Below are 16,938 nucleotides of genomic sequence, written 5' to 3'. Positions count from 1 at the left end.
CCCTACAACTCTCTCCTCTTTTGTATATGTAAATATCTCCTCATTTTCCACGGAGACAGATCAGTTAGAAGACTGTGTTCCAACAGAGAGATGACATCTCAGACTTGGTGGCACTGGTGATGAAGGGCCAGGGGTCGATTTAGGGTATATATTTCTAAAGAGAGCCTCACCTGGTGATCAACTGGACATGGGGCATAAAGGAGAAAGTGTCAAATATGACTCAGATTTCTGGCTTAAGCAAGTAAGATACTGCTGTTTTGCGAGGCAAAATAGAGAAAAATGTATTAGAAAAAGAGCATATTTGGAGGAAACATTTATGAATTCAGTCTTGAACATGTGTGAGAAACATTTAAGTAGAGCTGTCAAGCTATATATGAGTAAGGAGCTCAGGAGAAAGGTCCAGGCAAGAGGGATAAATTTCTGAGTTATTGGTCCATGAATGGGTAGAGGAGCTAGGAAGATCCTCCAGGGAAAGTGGGTCCGTAAAGAAGAGAAGCTATCAACAAGAGTGCCAAGACCAATTCAACAGGGGAAAGAATAGTTTTTTCAACAAATGGCACTGGGACAGCTGATATCCACATCATAAGAATTAATTTGGACCCCTATCTCACACCATATACAAAAATTAACTAAAAAATGTCAGAGCTAAAACTATAAAACTCTTAGAAGAAAACATAGATGTATATCTTTGTGACCTTGGATTAGGCAATGGTCTCATAAGATGAGACCAAAAGCACAAGAAACAGAAAAAAAATAAATTGAACTTCATCAAAATTAGAAACTTTTGTGCCGCCAATGATAACATCAAGAAAGTGAAAAGACAACCCACAGAATGGGAGAAAATATTTGCAAATCATATATCTGATAAGGAACTAGTATTCAGAATATATGAAGAACTCTCACAACTTTGAAAATATTATACTAAGTGAAATAAGCCAGTCACAATAAGACAAATACTATATTTTTCCACTTATATGACACATCTAGAGCAGTCAAATTCAAAGAAACAAAAGTAGGGTGGTGACTGCCAGGAGCTGGAGGGAGGGGGAAATGGAGAGTCATTTAATGGGTACATGGTTTCAGTTGTACAAGATGAAAAAGTTCTGGAGATTGGCTGCACAACGATACGAATACACAACACTACTGAACTGTAAAAATTAACTAGGAAATGATTAAAATGTTAAATTTTATGTGGGTTTTTTCCACCATAATTAAAAAATTTTTTTAAATTGTTACAACCAAACATTAAAAAGACAAACAATCCAATTAAAAAAAGGCAAATGTGGGCCGGCCGACGGCATTGGGTTAAGTTTGTGCACTCTGCTTCAACAGCCCAGGGTTTGCTGGTTCGGATCCCGGGTGTGGACCTGGCACTGCTTATCAGGCCATGCTGTGGCAGGCGTCCGACATGTAAAGTAGAGGAAGATGGGCACAGATGTTAGCTCAGGGCCAGTCTTCCTCAGCAAAAAGAGGAGGATTGGCAACAGATGTTAGTTCAGAGCAAATCTTCAGCACAAAAAAAAAAAAAGGCAAATGTTTGAATAAACATTTTTCCAAGAAAGATATCAAATGACCAATAAGTACATAAAAAGATGCTCACATCATTAGTTATCAGGGAAATGCAAACCAAAACCACAATAAGTTACCACTTCACACCCACTAGGAGACTATAATCAATAACAAGTGTTGGTGAGGATGTGGCGAAGTTGGAACCCTCATACATTGCTGGTGGGAATGTAAAATGGTGCCATTGCTCTGCAAAACTGTTTAGTGGTTCCTCAAATGGTTAAACATAGAGTTACTATATGATCTAGCAATTCTACCCCTAGGTATATACCCAAGAGAACTGAAAACATATGTCCACACAAAATCTTGTACAAGAATACTCATAGCAGCATTATTCATAATAGCCAAAAAGTGAAAACAACCCAAATACTCATCAACTGATGAATAAACAAAATGGGATATATCCATACAGTGGAATATAATTCAGCCATAGAAAGGAATGAAGTACTGATACATACTACAACATGAATAAATCTTAAAAACATTACGCTAAGTGGAAGAAGCCAGTCACAGAAGACCACATATTGTATGATTCTATGTAGAGGAAATGTCCAGAATGGGCAAATTCATAGAGACAGAAAGTAGATTAGTAGTTGCCAGGGGCTGCCAGGAGGGGGAAATGGGAAGTGACTAATGCAGATAAGGTTTCTTTTTGGGGTGATGAAACTGTTCTGGGTTATGGTTGCACAACTTTGGGAATACACTAAAAGCCACTGAATCGCACATTTTAAAAGGGTGAACTTTATGGTGTATGAATTATAGCTTGAAGGAAAGAAGTCTGGGACTTGAAGAACCACAACATTAAAAGATTGTGTGGAGGAGGGAGAGGAGTTCCCCCAAGGAGATGAGGGGAGAGTGCCTCAAGAGGGAGAATACCAGGTGTAGAGGCTGTTGTGGAAGCCAAAGGAGTTTTCAAAAAGGAGGAATGGGAAAGCAGTGAAGTTGCTGAGAGCCGGAGTGGAAGGAAGACTGAGGAGAGGCAGTCTGGACTTGAGCACCACGGAGAGGATCGGTAACTTTAGCCGCGACAACTTTGGTGCGCTCGTGGGAATCTGAATCCAGACTCGGGTGCTAACGGCCTTCTCCTACCTCTCTCCCAGCCTGGAGACTTCATCCCAGGGATGGACAGTGGGGACAGGCCTCTGAGCACAAGCGAGGATGCTGTTGAGCACAGCCGGAAACCCAGGTCACTGGCCAGCTCAGCGCCACACCAACCTCGGATCCTGCCTCCCTCGCAGTGAAAGACCGCGGAGGATGGGAAGGAGAAGGGACTGTACATTCCTCTCCTGGTGCCCTGAGGAGGCTGTTTGCCGTCGGGGAGAGGCAGGGGTGCTGTCCTTGCTCGCAGCCTCACCCTTGCCCAGCCATCCTCACCTGCCTCTCCTTTACCCTTGGTGCGTGTCTGCCGCAGCCCGCAAATCCCAAGTCCATTTTCTGCGCCTGCCTCCAGGAAGGGCTGGGAAGCCCGGGGTCACCAGCCACACCCAGAATTCCAGCACGGCACTCATCGCCAGCTCCCGGAGGCGGCGGACCGGCGCCAGAGAGCCCGCCTGCCTGGCCCCGGCCCACCCTTTGGTGGGGGCTGGTGGGTCCTGAGACGTCAGAGCAAAAGCTTGCGCAGACAGGGAGCGCTGTTGGGAGAGACGCCGCGCCCGCACATCCCGGCCTCCCTGAAAAGGGAGCCGTCCCCCAAACAAGCCCGCTTGGATTGGTGCCCAGCACCAAACCCGGTAGCTGGCCTGGATGTGGGACTCCCCAAGCAGAGTCAGGCTCTGAGCCCTGCCACAGGCTCCAGCCAATTCTGCTCCCCCAAGCTGTGGTTCGGCTAAGGGTTCAGATTCCTAAGCAATGACCTAGTCTTAAGGAGCTTGCTGGGGCCTGGGACCTCCTCCTCCAGGGAGAACTCCAGATTGTCTAACTGGTGGAAAACCCCTAGGAATGCTGGCTCTCACTACTATTATTCAACATTATTCTAGGGGTTCTAGCCACTGCACAAAGGCAAGAAAGAGAAATAAAAGGTTTATACATTAAAAAGAGATGATTATTATTTGAAAGATAGGAAGATTACCTAGGGGACACACACAATCAACTGAAAAACCATAAGAAAGTGGCCCAGATATTCTTAAATTTGGGCACTGGGCTAGACAGAGCTGTGACGGGGATAGACACGATGAACTCTTATGGACTTAATTATTAGTCTAGTGGTTAGAAGAGCAACATAAAAGTCAATAGTTTCCCTGTAGGCCTGCAATAAAGTTATAAAATATATTCAGGAAAATGATTTCATTCAGATGGCAACAACACATATAAGATATCCAACAATAAACTTTTAAAACATAGAAAATCTAGAAGAAAACTACAAGCATTTCTAAAATGACTTAAAAGAAGACTTGAATAAATGGAGAGACAAACTCTGTTCTTGAATGGGAAGATTCAAAGTTTCAAAGAGGCAAGTTTATCCCAAATTTAATGCAAGGGCTTTGCCCTACCAGATGTCAGAACTACAAAGCAAGAGCAATTAAAATAGCACGGTATTTACTGGCTTAGGAAAGATTAATGGATCAATAGAAACACAAGAGGCAGTCCAGAACATAATCTATGGGCATCTGAGAGTTTAGTATGTAATAAAGAGTTTCAAATAAGAGAAGAATGGATTGTCCAATAAATGGTATTGGGGTGACGGGGTACCTCACACCATTCACAAAAATAAATTCCTGGCAGACTAAACATCTGAATATTTTCTAAATCAATAAAGAACTAAAGTAAAATAAAGGAGAATATTAAACTATCAGGAAAGGTTCTTCTAAGCAAGATATAAAACCCAGAACACATAAAAGATTTAATTGCATAAAAATTAAAAATCTTTGTACATCAAAATTTAAACTGACAAAGGATTGGTATTTTTAACATGTAATAAGCTCATCCAAGTCAATAAGAAAAAGGTAAAGGGGCTGGCCCAGTAGCGTAATGGTCAAGTTCACACCCTTCACTTTGGCAGCCTGGGGTTCGCAGGTTGGGATCCTGGGCATGGACCTACACACCACTCATCAAGCCATGCTGTGCAGCATCCCACAGAGAAGAACTGGAATGACTTACAGCTAGGATATACAACATATACTGGGGCTTTGGGGAGGAAAAAAGAAGGAAAAAAAGGAAGATTGACAACAGATGTTAGCTCAGGGCCAATCCTCAAAAACAAAACGACCACTACAATCAAGATATACATTTCCAGCACCTTCCAATAAAAAAAAAAAAAGAAAAAAAGAAATGCAAATCCTTTGATCTAACAACTCCATTTCACAGAACTTGGTATAAGGAAATAAATGGACAAATAGGCAAAATTTATATTCATACGGTTAACAATTATGGGGGGAAAGTGGAAACATGAAAACAGTATTTTTTTCAAAATAGTATTTTATCAATAGATTGCTATTTAATTAACTAAAAGAACGGAGTATAGGGCTGGCCCAGGGTCGCAGCGGTTAAGTGCACACGTTCCGCTTCGGCGGCCCAGGGTTCACTGGCCCGGATCCCAGGTGGGGACATGGCACCACTTGGCAAGCCGTGCTGTGGTAGGCATCCCACATATAAAGTAGAGGAAGATGGCACGGATGTGAGCTCAGGGCCAGTCTTCCTCAGCAAAAAGAGGAGGATTGGCAGATGTTAGCTCAGGGCTAATCTTCCTCAAAAAAAAAAAAAAAAAAAAAGGCCAGAGTATAGTGTTAAAATGGAAAAGTCCAAAATGTGTTGTTTACTGAAAAGTAGGTACAGATTAGTAAGATATAATCCATTTTTAAAATTAAAAAATCTATACTTAAGGATATATATCAAACAATAGTGATTGTATCTTGGGGAGAAATATGGGAGGATTTTCACTCTATAATTTGTGTTTTGTTTGAACTTATTATAACAGGCATGTAATACTTTTAAAATCAGCAAAAACAATAAAGATACTTAAAAACAAAAGGCAGAAATGATATTTTTTCTTATTAAATTTCAAAGGCTTAAAAGTTGAATAGTATCTACTGTTGATCAACATAGTGAACAGCCAGTCTCACACACTACTGTGTGGTAGTGCAGTGTGAAAAAGATATATACATTTTATGTGTAGATAATTGTCAGACTCATAAATTCCACTTCTAACAATTTATTCTTAGGAAATAATTGGACACAAATTTAAATGTATAAGAATGTTCACTGAAGTGTAGTTAGAAGAGAAAAAACAATAGGGCATAAACAAATTATGGTTTATTCATAGAATGGAAGGCTATGTAACTATTAAAATGATATCAAATTATTTATTAAAACTTATTTATTAAAAATAAGTCTCTATCGGGGCTGGCCCATGGCCTAGTGGTTAAGTTCAGTGCATTCCGCTTCGGTGACCTGCGTTCAGTTCTCGGACATGAACTTACACCACTCATCAGTAGCCATCCTGTGGTGGCAACCCATATACAAAACAGGAAGATCGGCACAGATGTTGGCTCAGGGAGAATCTTCCTCAGGGAAAAAGAAAAAGGCTATATGAACATGGAAGGATAGCATTATACAACTTGGAAAAAGCATTATATAGAACAGCATGCATGATAAAATATATGTCGGGAGGATGATCAACAAAATTCTAACAACATTTTTCTCCATCAGTTGGGATTTTAGGTATTTTTTATTTTCTTCTTTATACTTTTCTGTATACTTTGCCTAAATTTTATTGTCACAATAAACTAACTGTTTTCATTAGGTGAAAAGAATAAAAAGGAGAAAGGAGAAGGATACGACAAGAAAAAAGATTTGTTCAAGGGCACAATATGTTAACTAATAGATACCTCTGAAATTCCAAAATCCTAAAACCTCATTCTTCTTGCAGGGAAACCCTCAGAATCCAACAGAAAAAGAAACTTTGATTTTAAAAATGAACTTTGCCAAATCCCCACATGATAAAACTACACAAAACTAAAAACACACACATAAGTGAGTGCATTTAAAACTGGTGAAATCTAAATAACGTTGATGGATTATATCAATGTCAATTTTCTGCTTGTGCTGTTGTGTTTTTGTTATGCAGGATGTTACCACTGGGAGAAATTGGGTGAAAGACACACAACATCTCTATATTATGTCATATAATTGCATTGCATGTGAATCTACAATTATCTCAAAATAAAAGTTTATTTATTTATTTTTGAAGAAGATGAGCCCTGAGCTAACATCTGCTCCCAATTCCTGCTCCTTTTGCTGAGGAAGCCTGGCCCTGAGTTAACATCCATGCCCATCTTCCTCTACATTATACGTGGGACGCCTACCACAGCATGGCGTGCCAAGCGGTTCCATGTCTGCACCGGGGATCCAAACAAGCAAACCCCAGCTGCCAAAGCAGAATGTGCGCACTTAACTGCTGCACCTCCGGGCCGGCCCCAAAAGTTTATTTTTATTTTTTTAAAGATTTTATTTTTCCTTTTTCTCCACAAGGCCACCAGTACATAGTTGTATATTCTAGTTGTAGGTCCTTCTAGTTGTGGCCTGTGGGATGCTGCTTCAGCATGGCCTGATGAGCGGTGCCACGTCCACGCCCAGGATCCGAACCAACGAAACCCTGGGCCACCGAAGCAGAGCGCGAACTTAACCACTTGGCCACAGGGCCGGCCCCAAAAGTTTACATTTAAAAAATGAACTTTGGGGGCCAGCTGTGTGGCCCAGTGGTTGGGTTCTTGAAAAGAAAACAGACCAAGCTTTTCTTAGAGCTGGAGCTGGATCACCAGAGAGGCATGGTCTCAGATTCTCCAAGCTGGAGGCAATGCAGGGAAACTAACTTTTGGTGAGCACCTCCTGTACCAGGCCATTTCACAACCTGAGGATCTCTGAAGTGGGTCAGACGTGACTCTGTTTTATAGATGAAGAAAGGGAGCCTCAGAGCTAGTAGTAACTCAGGCGTAACTTGTGGAGCAAGGATTTGAATCCAGGTCTTTGTGAAAGCTCAGCTCTTCCTATTATATGATAGTGACTACGTATCTGAGAAAGACTTAAAAGAAAAAAACACTTATTCAGTGTTATCCATATCAAAGAACTTGGTGTAAGGAAACTATTTGAGTGGGTGAAAAAAAAGTGGAGTTGCACTTAGGCACAAAGAATTTCAAAACGTGTGCCTACATGTGAATATCATCCATCAGATATGTCACTGAAGCCCTGATTATTAGAGTTTTTTCCACACCTGAATGGACCTTGTCCTATGTAGCGATCCTTCACCAAGGAACGAAACTGTCATTACGTTCCTTCCTTGATAAAGCTAGATCTCCGTCGTTAGTGTGACCAGTGCAGAGTCTGGGCCATGAGCATTACTGCTCTCTCTTCTCCTGGGTCTGATATTGCAAGACCCATTAGCTTTCCCACTCGCTGCTTTTACATGGGGCCAATTGGTTATTTCCAGTCCTCTCAAGTCTTCCTCCATCATTACAAACCCTGGTTGACAGTCTAATGAATTCTGGAGGCCAGGCAAGGGGTGCAGGGCGGGTCTGTGAACTCTTGGAATTTGAGGCAAATTGTTGTGTCTGAACAAAGGAACATGTTTCTGGAAAGAGAGCATTTCACTTTTACTATATTTTTTTTATTATTAATGTTATGATAGATTACAACCTTGTGAGATTTCAGTTGTACATTATTGTTAGTCATGTTGTGGGTACACCACTTCCCCCTTTATGCCCTCCCCCCACCCCCCCTTTTCCCTGGTAACCACCGATCAGATCTCCTTGTCAATATGTTAACTTCCACCTATGAGTGGAGTCATATAGAGTTCGTCTTTCTCTGACTGGCGTATTTCGCTTAACATAATACCCTCGAGGTCCATCCACGTTGCTGCGAATGGGCCAATTTTGTCTTTTTTTATGGCCGAGTAGTATTCCATTGTGTATATATACCATATCTTCTTTATCCAGTCATCAGTATCTGGGCATGTAGGTTGGTTCCACGTCTTGGCTATTGTAAATAATGCTGCGATGAACAGAGGGGTGCAAGGGACTCTTGGGATTTCTGATTTCAGGTTCTTAGGATAGATACCCAGTAATGGGATGGCTGGGTCATAGGGTATTTCTATTTTTAACTTTTTGAGAAATCTCCATACTGTTTTCCATAGTGGCTGTACCAGTCTGCATTCCCACCAACAGTGTATGAGGGTTCCTTTTTCTCCACAACCTCTCCAACATTTGTCGCTCTTGGTTTTGGATGTTTTTGCCAATCTAATGGGTGTAAGGTGATATCTTAGTGTAGTTTTGATTTGCATTTCCCTGATGATTAGCGATGCTGAACATCTTTTCATGTGTCTATTGGCCATATTCATATCTTCTTTTGAGAAATGTCTGTTCATGTCCTCTGCCCATATTTTGATCGGGTTGTTTGTATTTTTGTTGTTAAGCCGTGTGAGTTCTTTGTATATTATGGAGATTAACCCTTTGTCAGATAAGTGGCTTGTAAATATTTTTTCCCAATTAGTGAGCTGTTTTTTGTTTCAATCCTGTTTTCCCTTGCCTTAAAGAAGCTCTTTAGTCTGATGAAGTCCCATTTGTTTATTCTTTCTATTGTTTCCCTCAACTGAGGAGTTACAGTGTCCGAAAAGATTCTTTTGAAACTGATGTCAAAGAGTATACTGCCTATATTCTCTTCCAGAAGACTTATTGTTTCAGGCCTAATCTTTAGGTCTTTGACCCATTTTGAGTTTATTTTGGTGTGTGGTGAAAAAGAATGGTCAATTTTCATTCTTTTACATCTGGCTTTCCAGTTTTCCCAGCACCATTTGTTGAAGAGACTTTCTTTTCTCCATTGTAGGCCCTCTGCTCCTTTGTCGAAGATTAACTGTCCATAGATGTGTGGTTTTATCTCTGGGCTTTCAATTCTGTTCCATTGATCTGTGGACCTGTTTTTGTACCAGTACCATGCTGTTTTGATCACTGTAGCTTTGTAGTATGTTTTGAAATCGGGGATTGTGATTCCGCCGGCTTTGTTTTTCTTGCTCAGGATTGCTTGAGCAATTCGCGGTCTTTTGTTGCCCCATATGAATTTTAGGATTCTTTGTTCAATTTCTGTGAAGAATGTTCTTGGGATTCTGATTGGGATAGCATTGAATCTGTAGATTGCTTTAGGTAGTATGGACATTTTAACTATGTTTATTCTTCCAATCCATGTGCATGGAATGTCTTTCCATCTCTTTATGTCGTCATCAATTTCTTTCAAGAAAGTCTTGTAGTTTTCATTGTATAGATCCTTCACTTCCTTGGTTAAGTTTATCCCAAGGTATTTTATTCTTTTCGTTGCGATTGTGAATGGGATTGAGTTCTTGAGTTCTTTTTCTGTTAGTTCATTGTTAGTGTATGGAAATGCTACTGCACTTTTATTAGATTTTTAATGTAGCCTATGACTCCCCAAATGACAGGAAATACAACTTTAATTTGATGAGCAACAAGATGGGTTTAAAATATAAACTCCAGGGGCTGGCCCCGTGGCCGAGTGGTTAAGTTCGCGCGCTCCACTGCAGGCGGCCCAGTGTTTCGTTGGTTCGAATCCTGGGCGCGGACATGGCACTGCTCATCAAACCACGCTGAGGCAGCGTCCCACATGCCACAACTAGAATGACCCACAACGAAGCATATACAACTATGTACTGGGGGGCTTTGGGGAGAAAAAGGAAGAAAAAAAAAAAAAGATGTATTTAAAAAAATATATATATATAAACTCCAAAACTGATTACTTTAAAAAATAAACACTCAGCTAGCAATGAGCATCCCTGGTACTTAGATGGTTGTCTCTAAATGCCATGCCCCACTGAAAGGAACTGATGCTCCTTGGAGAAACGACTGATTCCAGATTTGGGGCAGGAAATGAACAAATGAGCCTAAAATATCTAATCACACCAGAAAGCAAGGAAGCCATCAAAGACTGAGGTCATGGCACAAGGACTCGGGAGCCAACTTGAAGATAGGACAAAGATGGGACAATCTGGGCACCAATAAGCATGATGTCTACAATGGCCTGAAACACATCAAATCTGTTTAAATCCATGAGATCATAATAATACAAAAATGACTCATTGGTCACCTTAGGTGGATACTAAGGACCCATCTCATTATTTTGAAAAATTGTAAATAAAAGGAAAGAGTTAAGCATTTATTCTGCCTTTCTAGGACTAGCTATACTTCAGTGTAACCAAATAGATGAAGAATGGACATTTCTTTTTATAGAAAGATTCAAGCTAATAAATGATGAAAGAGTGATAGAATTAGAGTAATACCATTTTCAAATCCCTAATGAAATAGTGGGTCTAAACAAAATAATCACCAATGGCTGCTAACATCCCTCAAAGAGACATAACCAGACCTTCCGTGCTTCCTCAAGTGTTCAATATCTCCTGAATCTGAGCAACCTCTAGATCCAACTCCCAAAGTATAGGAAATACAGGAGGCAGAGGAACAATTTTTTTTTGGCGGGGGGGGGCGGGGGCAGGGTGAGGAAGATTGGCCCTGAGCCAACATCGGTGCCAATCTTCCTCTATTTTGTACGTGGGAACACCACCACAACATTGCTTGATGAGTGGTGTGTAGGGCCATACCTGGGATCTGATCCTGCAAACCCTGCGCCACCGAAGTGGAGCGTGCAAACTTACCCAGTACGCTACCAGCTGGCCCCCAGAGGAACGTTTTAAACAACATCAACAAACTGGGAAATAGTACAGTGTAAATAACCCGGTTTCTTCAAAAAGTAATTGCAAGGGAAAAAAAGAAGAAAGGGAATGGGAAGGGGAACTATAGATTACATGAGATTGTAGAGGTATAGATATATAGATTCCATGTGTCAACCAATTGTATAAAACTCACTGGGATCCTTATTAAAATTTTTTTTAAAAGGTACAAAAACGTTTATGAGGGGGCCAGCCCAGTGGCACAATGGTTAAGTTCGCACATTCCTCTTCAGTGGCCTGGGGTTTGCCAGTTCAGATCCCGGGTACAGACCTACACACTGCTTGGCAGGCTGTGCTGTGGCAGGCGTCCCACATATAAAGTAGAGGAAGATGGGCACGGATGTTAGCTCAGGGCCAGTCTTCCTCAGCAAAAGGAGGAAGATTGGTGGCAGATGTTAGCTCAGGGCTAATCTTCCTCAAAAAAAAAAAAGTTTATGAGATGATGGGGAAATTTTAAAGATTTTATTTTTTTCCTTTTTTCTCCCAAATCCCCCCAGTATATAGTTGTATATTTTAGTTGTGGGTCCTTCCAGCTGTGGCATGTGCGATGCTGCCTCAGCATGGCCCGATGAGTGGTGCCATGTCTGAGCCCAGGATCGGAACCAGCGAACCCCAGGCCGCCGAATCGGAACGTGCGAACTTAACCGCTGTGCCACCGGGCCAGCTCCTCCTGGATTGTTTTTTTTTTTTTTTTTCAGATTTTTAATTTTTATTTTTTTTCCTTTTTCTCCCCAAAGCCCCCCGGTACATAGTTGTATATTCCAAGTTGTGGGTCCTTCTAGTTGTGGCATGTGGGACGCTGCCTCAGCGTGGTTGGATGAGCAGTGCCATGTCCGCACCCAGGATTCAAACTGACAAAACACTGTACCGCCTGCAGCGGATTGTGCGAACTTAACCACTTGGCCACGGGGCTAGCCCCTCCTGGATTGTTTTGAAGCAAATCAAAGATATATTATTTCATCCACAACTATTTCAGTGTGCATCTATAAAAGATAAGGTTTTTAAAAAAATAGAACTACAATACCATTTTCACACCTCAAACATAACAGTAACTCCTTAAAATCATCAGATAGCTAGTCAGCATTTAAAGTTTCCTCATCAGGGGCCGGCCTCGTGGCCGAGTGGTTAAGTTCGCGCACTCTGCTTCAGTGGCCCAGGGTTTCACTGGTTCAGCTCTTAGGTGCGGACCTAGCACCACTCATCAGGCCATGCTGAGGCATCCCACATAGCAGAGCCAGAAGGACCTGAAACCAGAATATACAACTATGTACTTGGGGGCTTTGGGGAGAAGAAAGAAAAAAAAAAAAGAAAAGAAGATTGGCAAGAGATGTTAGCTCAGGTGCCAATCTTTAGAAGGAAAAAAAAAAAGAAATATGTAATTTCTTTTTCTGTAGAAAAGAGAAAGAGAGAACCAATCTCCTAACCAGTCACTATTGTTTCCTCAGGCATAGCACCCCAGCTGCTGCTCTGACCCTAAGTCAGAGAAAAAAGGGACACTGATGAAGTGAAATACCAGTAAAATTTTGACACTTATTTAATATACCATTTAAGTGCCACGTCAACACATTAGGAGGAAAGCAATTCATGTTTTTTTTTTTAACCTATGCAGGCTTTTTATTTTTTTTTGAGGAAGATTAGCCCTGAGCTAACTGCTGCCAATCCTCCTCTTTTTGCTGAGGAAGACTGGCCCTGAGCTAAGATCCGAGCCCATCTTCCTCTGCTTTATATGTGGGACGCCTACCACAGCATGGCTTGCCAAGTGGTGCCATGTCCGCACCCAGGATTCAAACCGGAGAACCCTGGGCTGCCGAAGCGGAACACACGCACTTAACTGATGTACCACTGGGCCAGCCCCGCAATTTATGTTTGATTTAAACTAATTCTTTGTATGCTTTTTATTTCATATTTTTTTAAAAAAATAGTGCCAGACAACTGATGTCCATTTGAAAAATTAACAATGGGATTTTCTGGTGGATTTTAAATATCATCTGAGGAAACACTAATTTAGGACAAGGACTTAAAGACTGGTTTGGAATCCACAGGTTATTAAAACATTCCAGTCCTACATCACGACCAAGCATTTCTAAACTAATAAAAATTTGTAGTTGATGGTGGGAGAAGGGAGGAACCAGTTTGCTCTGTACAGGCATTTATTCTTGGGAACAATGCCCTCCTTCTGGAATCTGCTGTAGCAGACAGGTGCTCCTTGGGGAGGCAGTTGCAGTTCTTAATCACACCGGAAGCTCCATTCCCAGGGGCTTCTGCCCTGCCCCTCCTCCTTCCTTGCCTACAGTAATAAACAGCTGGGAAATTAATCGAAGCTTCAAAGGTCGGTGATAACACATGAGGACAGGTCACGCCCTGCAGCCCAGGTGAACAGCATCGCAGGGCAGGGCCAAGGCCGACTTCATGACAAAGTTACATTTGCATCAGGGATGGCTGCAGGATTAGGGGCAATTATTTTCTCTTCTCAGGAGGGGAGAAAACAAAATTATTTTCTGGTGCCCAGACTCAGGCCCTGGACACCAAAGTGGAATGCTGCACTGTGCTCGACTTCGTCGGCTTTCCAAAGGTAGACACAGCAAAGAAGAAATTATGTAAAGAAATAAAATACCTTTAGAAACTGAGGGTGACAGGCTAGTTAGCAGAATCACTGAAAGGCTACATGGAAGAGGCCTCTAGGGAGCCTACCATCCAATCTCCTTACCTTGTGATGGCAAAGCAGGTCCAGAGAGGGGACCTGACTTGTCTCAAGCCGCAGCAAAGTAGGAACAGCGTGAGGCTAACTCACTTCTGACTCCCAGAGGAAAGCTCTTCACAAGAGTCTGATAAATATGGTATGTGGCATTCAAGAGCCAAAGCAAAGACTTAACGAGGTTAAGGACTGGGCGGAGCTGCGCAGGCGTGTGCAAGAGCTTCAGGGAAGCTGGGGGGTATAAGCTCATCTTGAGTACTGCCGACTTCAACCCTAGGGGGTCATCCTAGGTGGATGAATTGGCACACAGACCTGTCTGGTCTGCACTAAGGCTTTGAGGACTCCCCTAAGCTCAGACATTTGAAAGCTACAAGGAACATCAAAGCATGGATAGGGCCCGGACTGTCCCCTCTACGCTATTCAGAAAATTCTCCCAAAGGCAAGTCAAGAAGAACTCCACTTTGGCCCCAGCAGAAACTCTCCCAGAAGCTCGGTGGCAACCCCTGCCAGCTTTGCCCTCTAGACCTGCCCATTTGCCCCAGAGCTGCTCACTGCTTAACCGGCCCCATCAAATTGTAACCTCAAACCTGAGAGGGTCTGCCAGCATGGACTTGACTGGACTCCAGCAAGCGTGATCAGAGGACTGTGGAGGGGGCATACTGGCCCCTTCACTGCAGACTGGGAGGGACACCCTCTACGCTGCCTCTCCCTGCAACCCCATAAATCTTTGCTCTGAAAGGAGCTAGACTTCAGAGCCAGCTAGACGTGTACATGCGGCAAAGACATCCTAGATTGTCAGGGGACTCGCTTTCATTCCCTAGGAGCCCAATCCCTTCAAGGATGGGCACCCCTAAACATCACACAGTGGTGGGGGTGGGAGTGGGGGAAGTACGGCAAGCAAGGGTAAATGACAGCTGGGTAGAGTCTCACCAGCCTCTTGACGACAGGAGAGAGGGAGCCCCTAAGCATTCTGCCAGCTCCACATACCTGTGTGGAGTGGGCACAGGGCTCACGCATTCACACTACCTGCCCCAGGGCTGGCTGGCCAGGGGTGCCAGGTTGTCCTACAGAGCTCAGATTTGGGGCTTGGGACCTGGGTAAGGGCAGGAATTTATATCTTCATTCACTGGCTCTATCTTCCCCAAATAATCTCACTCCTAGGGCCCCAGGACATCAAGGTGGGCAGAGGCCACAATTCTTGATGTCACCTGAAACGCCAACTACCGCCTGCCCTGCCTCCTTCCCCTTTCCCCAGCTACAAGAACTTTCCTTTCTCGGAGGACAACTTTGGATCAGATCTCTAGACTGAGAGACCGGCCCCGGCCCGCCCGCCCGCCCTCCCGGGACGAGCCTGGTGCACCGGCGCGGCTGAGTCGTGCCAGGATGCCTCCACCCACACTGCCTGCCTCCCGGGCAGCCGCGGGCCGCTACAATTGCACACCCGGCTAGGAGAGGAGAGAGGCTGTTCCCTCCGGGGGCCAGCAGGGCAGTTCCAGCCTTTGGGCCGCGGCAGTCAGGACTGGGGGTCGACGTGGCTGAGGAATGAATGAATGAGCAGCGATGCTGGCGGAAGCGGGTGGCGGTGAACCAAGGAAGATGCCCTCCACCACCCTGACGCCGCCCAGACGTCCCTCATCCCGCAACTTCAGACCCCCGCAGGAAGGGCAGACTGCCCCGGCGTTCTGCCCCCGCGCGAACACCCGCAGCCCCGGAGGTTCCCGGGCCGGCAGCTCTGGCACGGAGCCCTCATGCCGGCGACAGGGAGTGTCTGCCCCGCGGGCAGAACGTGCCGAGTCTGCGCGGGCCCCGCGGCCGCCCCCCCCCTCCCCCTCCCCCGCCCCGCCGGCAGCTTCCCCTCGCTGCGGTCCCGGGGCTGCGCCCCTTACCTGCCCCCTTCGGCTGCCTCGCCCCGGCGCAGAGCGGTCATCGCAGCGCCTCCAGCGAGCACCGGGGACCGCCCGCCGGGGACCAGCGCGGCCCGACCCCGCCCTCCCCGAGTACCCACCTCCGCCCACCCATTGGCTGCTCGCGCGGGACGCGCCAGCCCATTGGCCGTCCTTCCCCCTCTCCAGACGCGGATGGAGCCCCAGGCGCCGCGCAGATCCTACCGCTCCGTCCTCTAGGCTGGAAAGTCCCAGAGCCCAGGGCCTGGGTCCGTACTCCCGTCCTCACAGCGAGGGTTTGGGTCCGCTCCAGACCTTTAGTCTGTAGCTCTCTGCAGCAACCATTCCCACCCTTCTCCCAACGCTTCCAACACTGGGCTCCAGGCTAGGTTTCAACTTCTCTCCACACCGGAGAAGTGAGGACCCAGCAGGGGCCACCAGAGGGGATTTTGAATGTGATAGCCCTGGAGCTAGAATGCCTTAGTGCAATTGGCCTAGAGTTGAGAACTTCCCAGGGACTCCCAGGCAAAAAGCTTTTGTACTGAAGATAGCCAGGAATCAAGAGTGGATGATTTCCACTCTTGGAGCACAGGAGGACGAGATCAGACGTGTGTATAAGAATGAACTGGGCCCTGAGAATGGGACCCGCCCTGGTCCCCCAGCCAACCTGTGGGCCCCTTTCCTCCTATCCCCACCAGGTAGGGATTGGTCCTAGGGAGTGGTCAGGAGGGAGGGAAGGTGCAAGCCAGATTCAGTTGCATTTCCAACCCTCCCACCTCCTTGGCCCTGCTTTATCATGGTGAGAGCACTTGGCAAGCAATAGTGGCACAAAGGGAGACCAGGGGTCCACAACTATTTTGGAAACTGGGAGCAGAACCCGGTCTCATCCTACAGCTCCCTGCATCAGAGGCCTTTACTGCAGGAAGACCTAAGAGGAGGGGCAGGGCAAGAGCACCTCACTCCTGGTTTACTGCCCTCTCCTAGCTTTGGTCCAAATAAGCCACTAAAATTACTCCAGCTGCAGGAGCTTTTAGAGACACAGCTACCACACCTCCCCAGTGTGCTGAAGGGGGTAA

The 16,938-nt window shown here is 44.8% G+C and overlaps 1 protein-coding gene across 8 annotated transcripts in view; it reads right to left on the bottom strand.

Annotated features, from left to right (window-relative positions):
• Positions 1-15,944, bottom strand: part of LOC124233052 (GRAM domain-containing protein 2A-like) — a 37,406-nt gene extending 21,462 nt beyond the window's left edge. For 4 of the 8 annotated variants that reach the window (XM_046650086.1, XM_046650091.1, XM_046650092.1 and 1 more), the window contains exon 1: positions 15,866-15,944. In XM_046650086.1, coding sequence (XP_046506042.1) covers positions 15,866-15,906 — 41 coding nt within the window. In that variant the 5' untranslated portion in view covers positions 15,907-15,944. Of the gene's footprint in view, positions 1-2,655; positions 2,909-2,940; positions 3,032-15,865 lie in introns of those variants that run through there. The other 4 variants (XM_046650088.1, XM_046650089.1, XM_046650087.1 and 1 more) reach the window with 3 other exon arrangements.
• Positions 15,945-16,938: the final 994 nt, after the last annotated feature.

This window comes from Equus quagga, unplaced genomic scaffold (genome assembly GCF_021613505.1).
Source record: "Equus quagga isolate Etosha38 unplaced genomic scaffold, UCLA_HA_Equagga_1.0 153_RagTag, whole genome shotgun sequence".
Lineage (NCBI taxonomy): Eukaryota > Metazoa > Chordata > Mammalia > Perissodactyla > Equidae > Equus > Equus quagga.
This window is presented reverse-complemented; position numbering and strand designations above follow the sequence as displayed.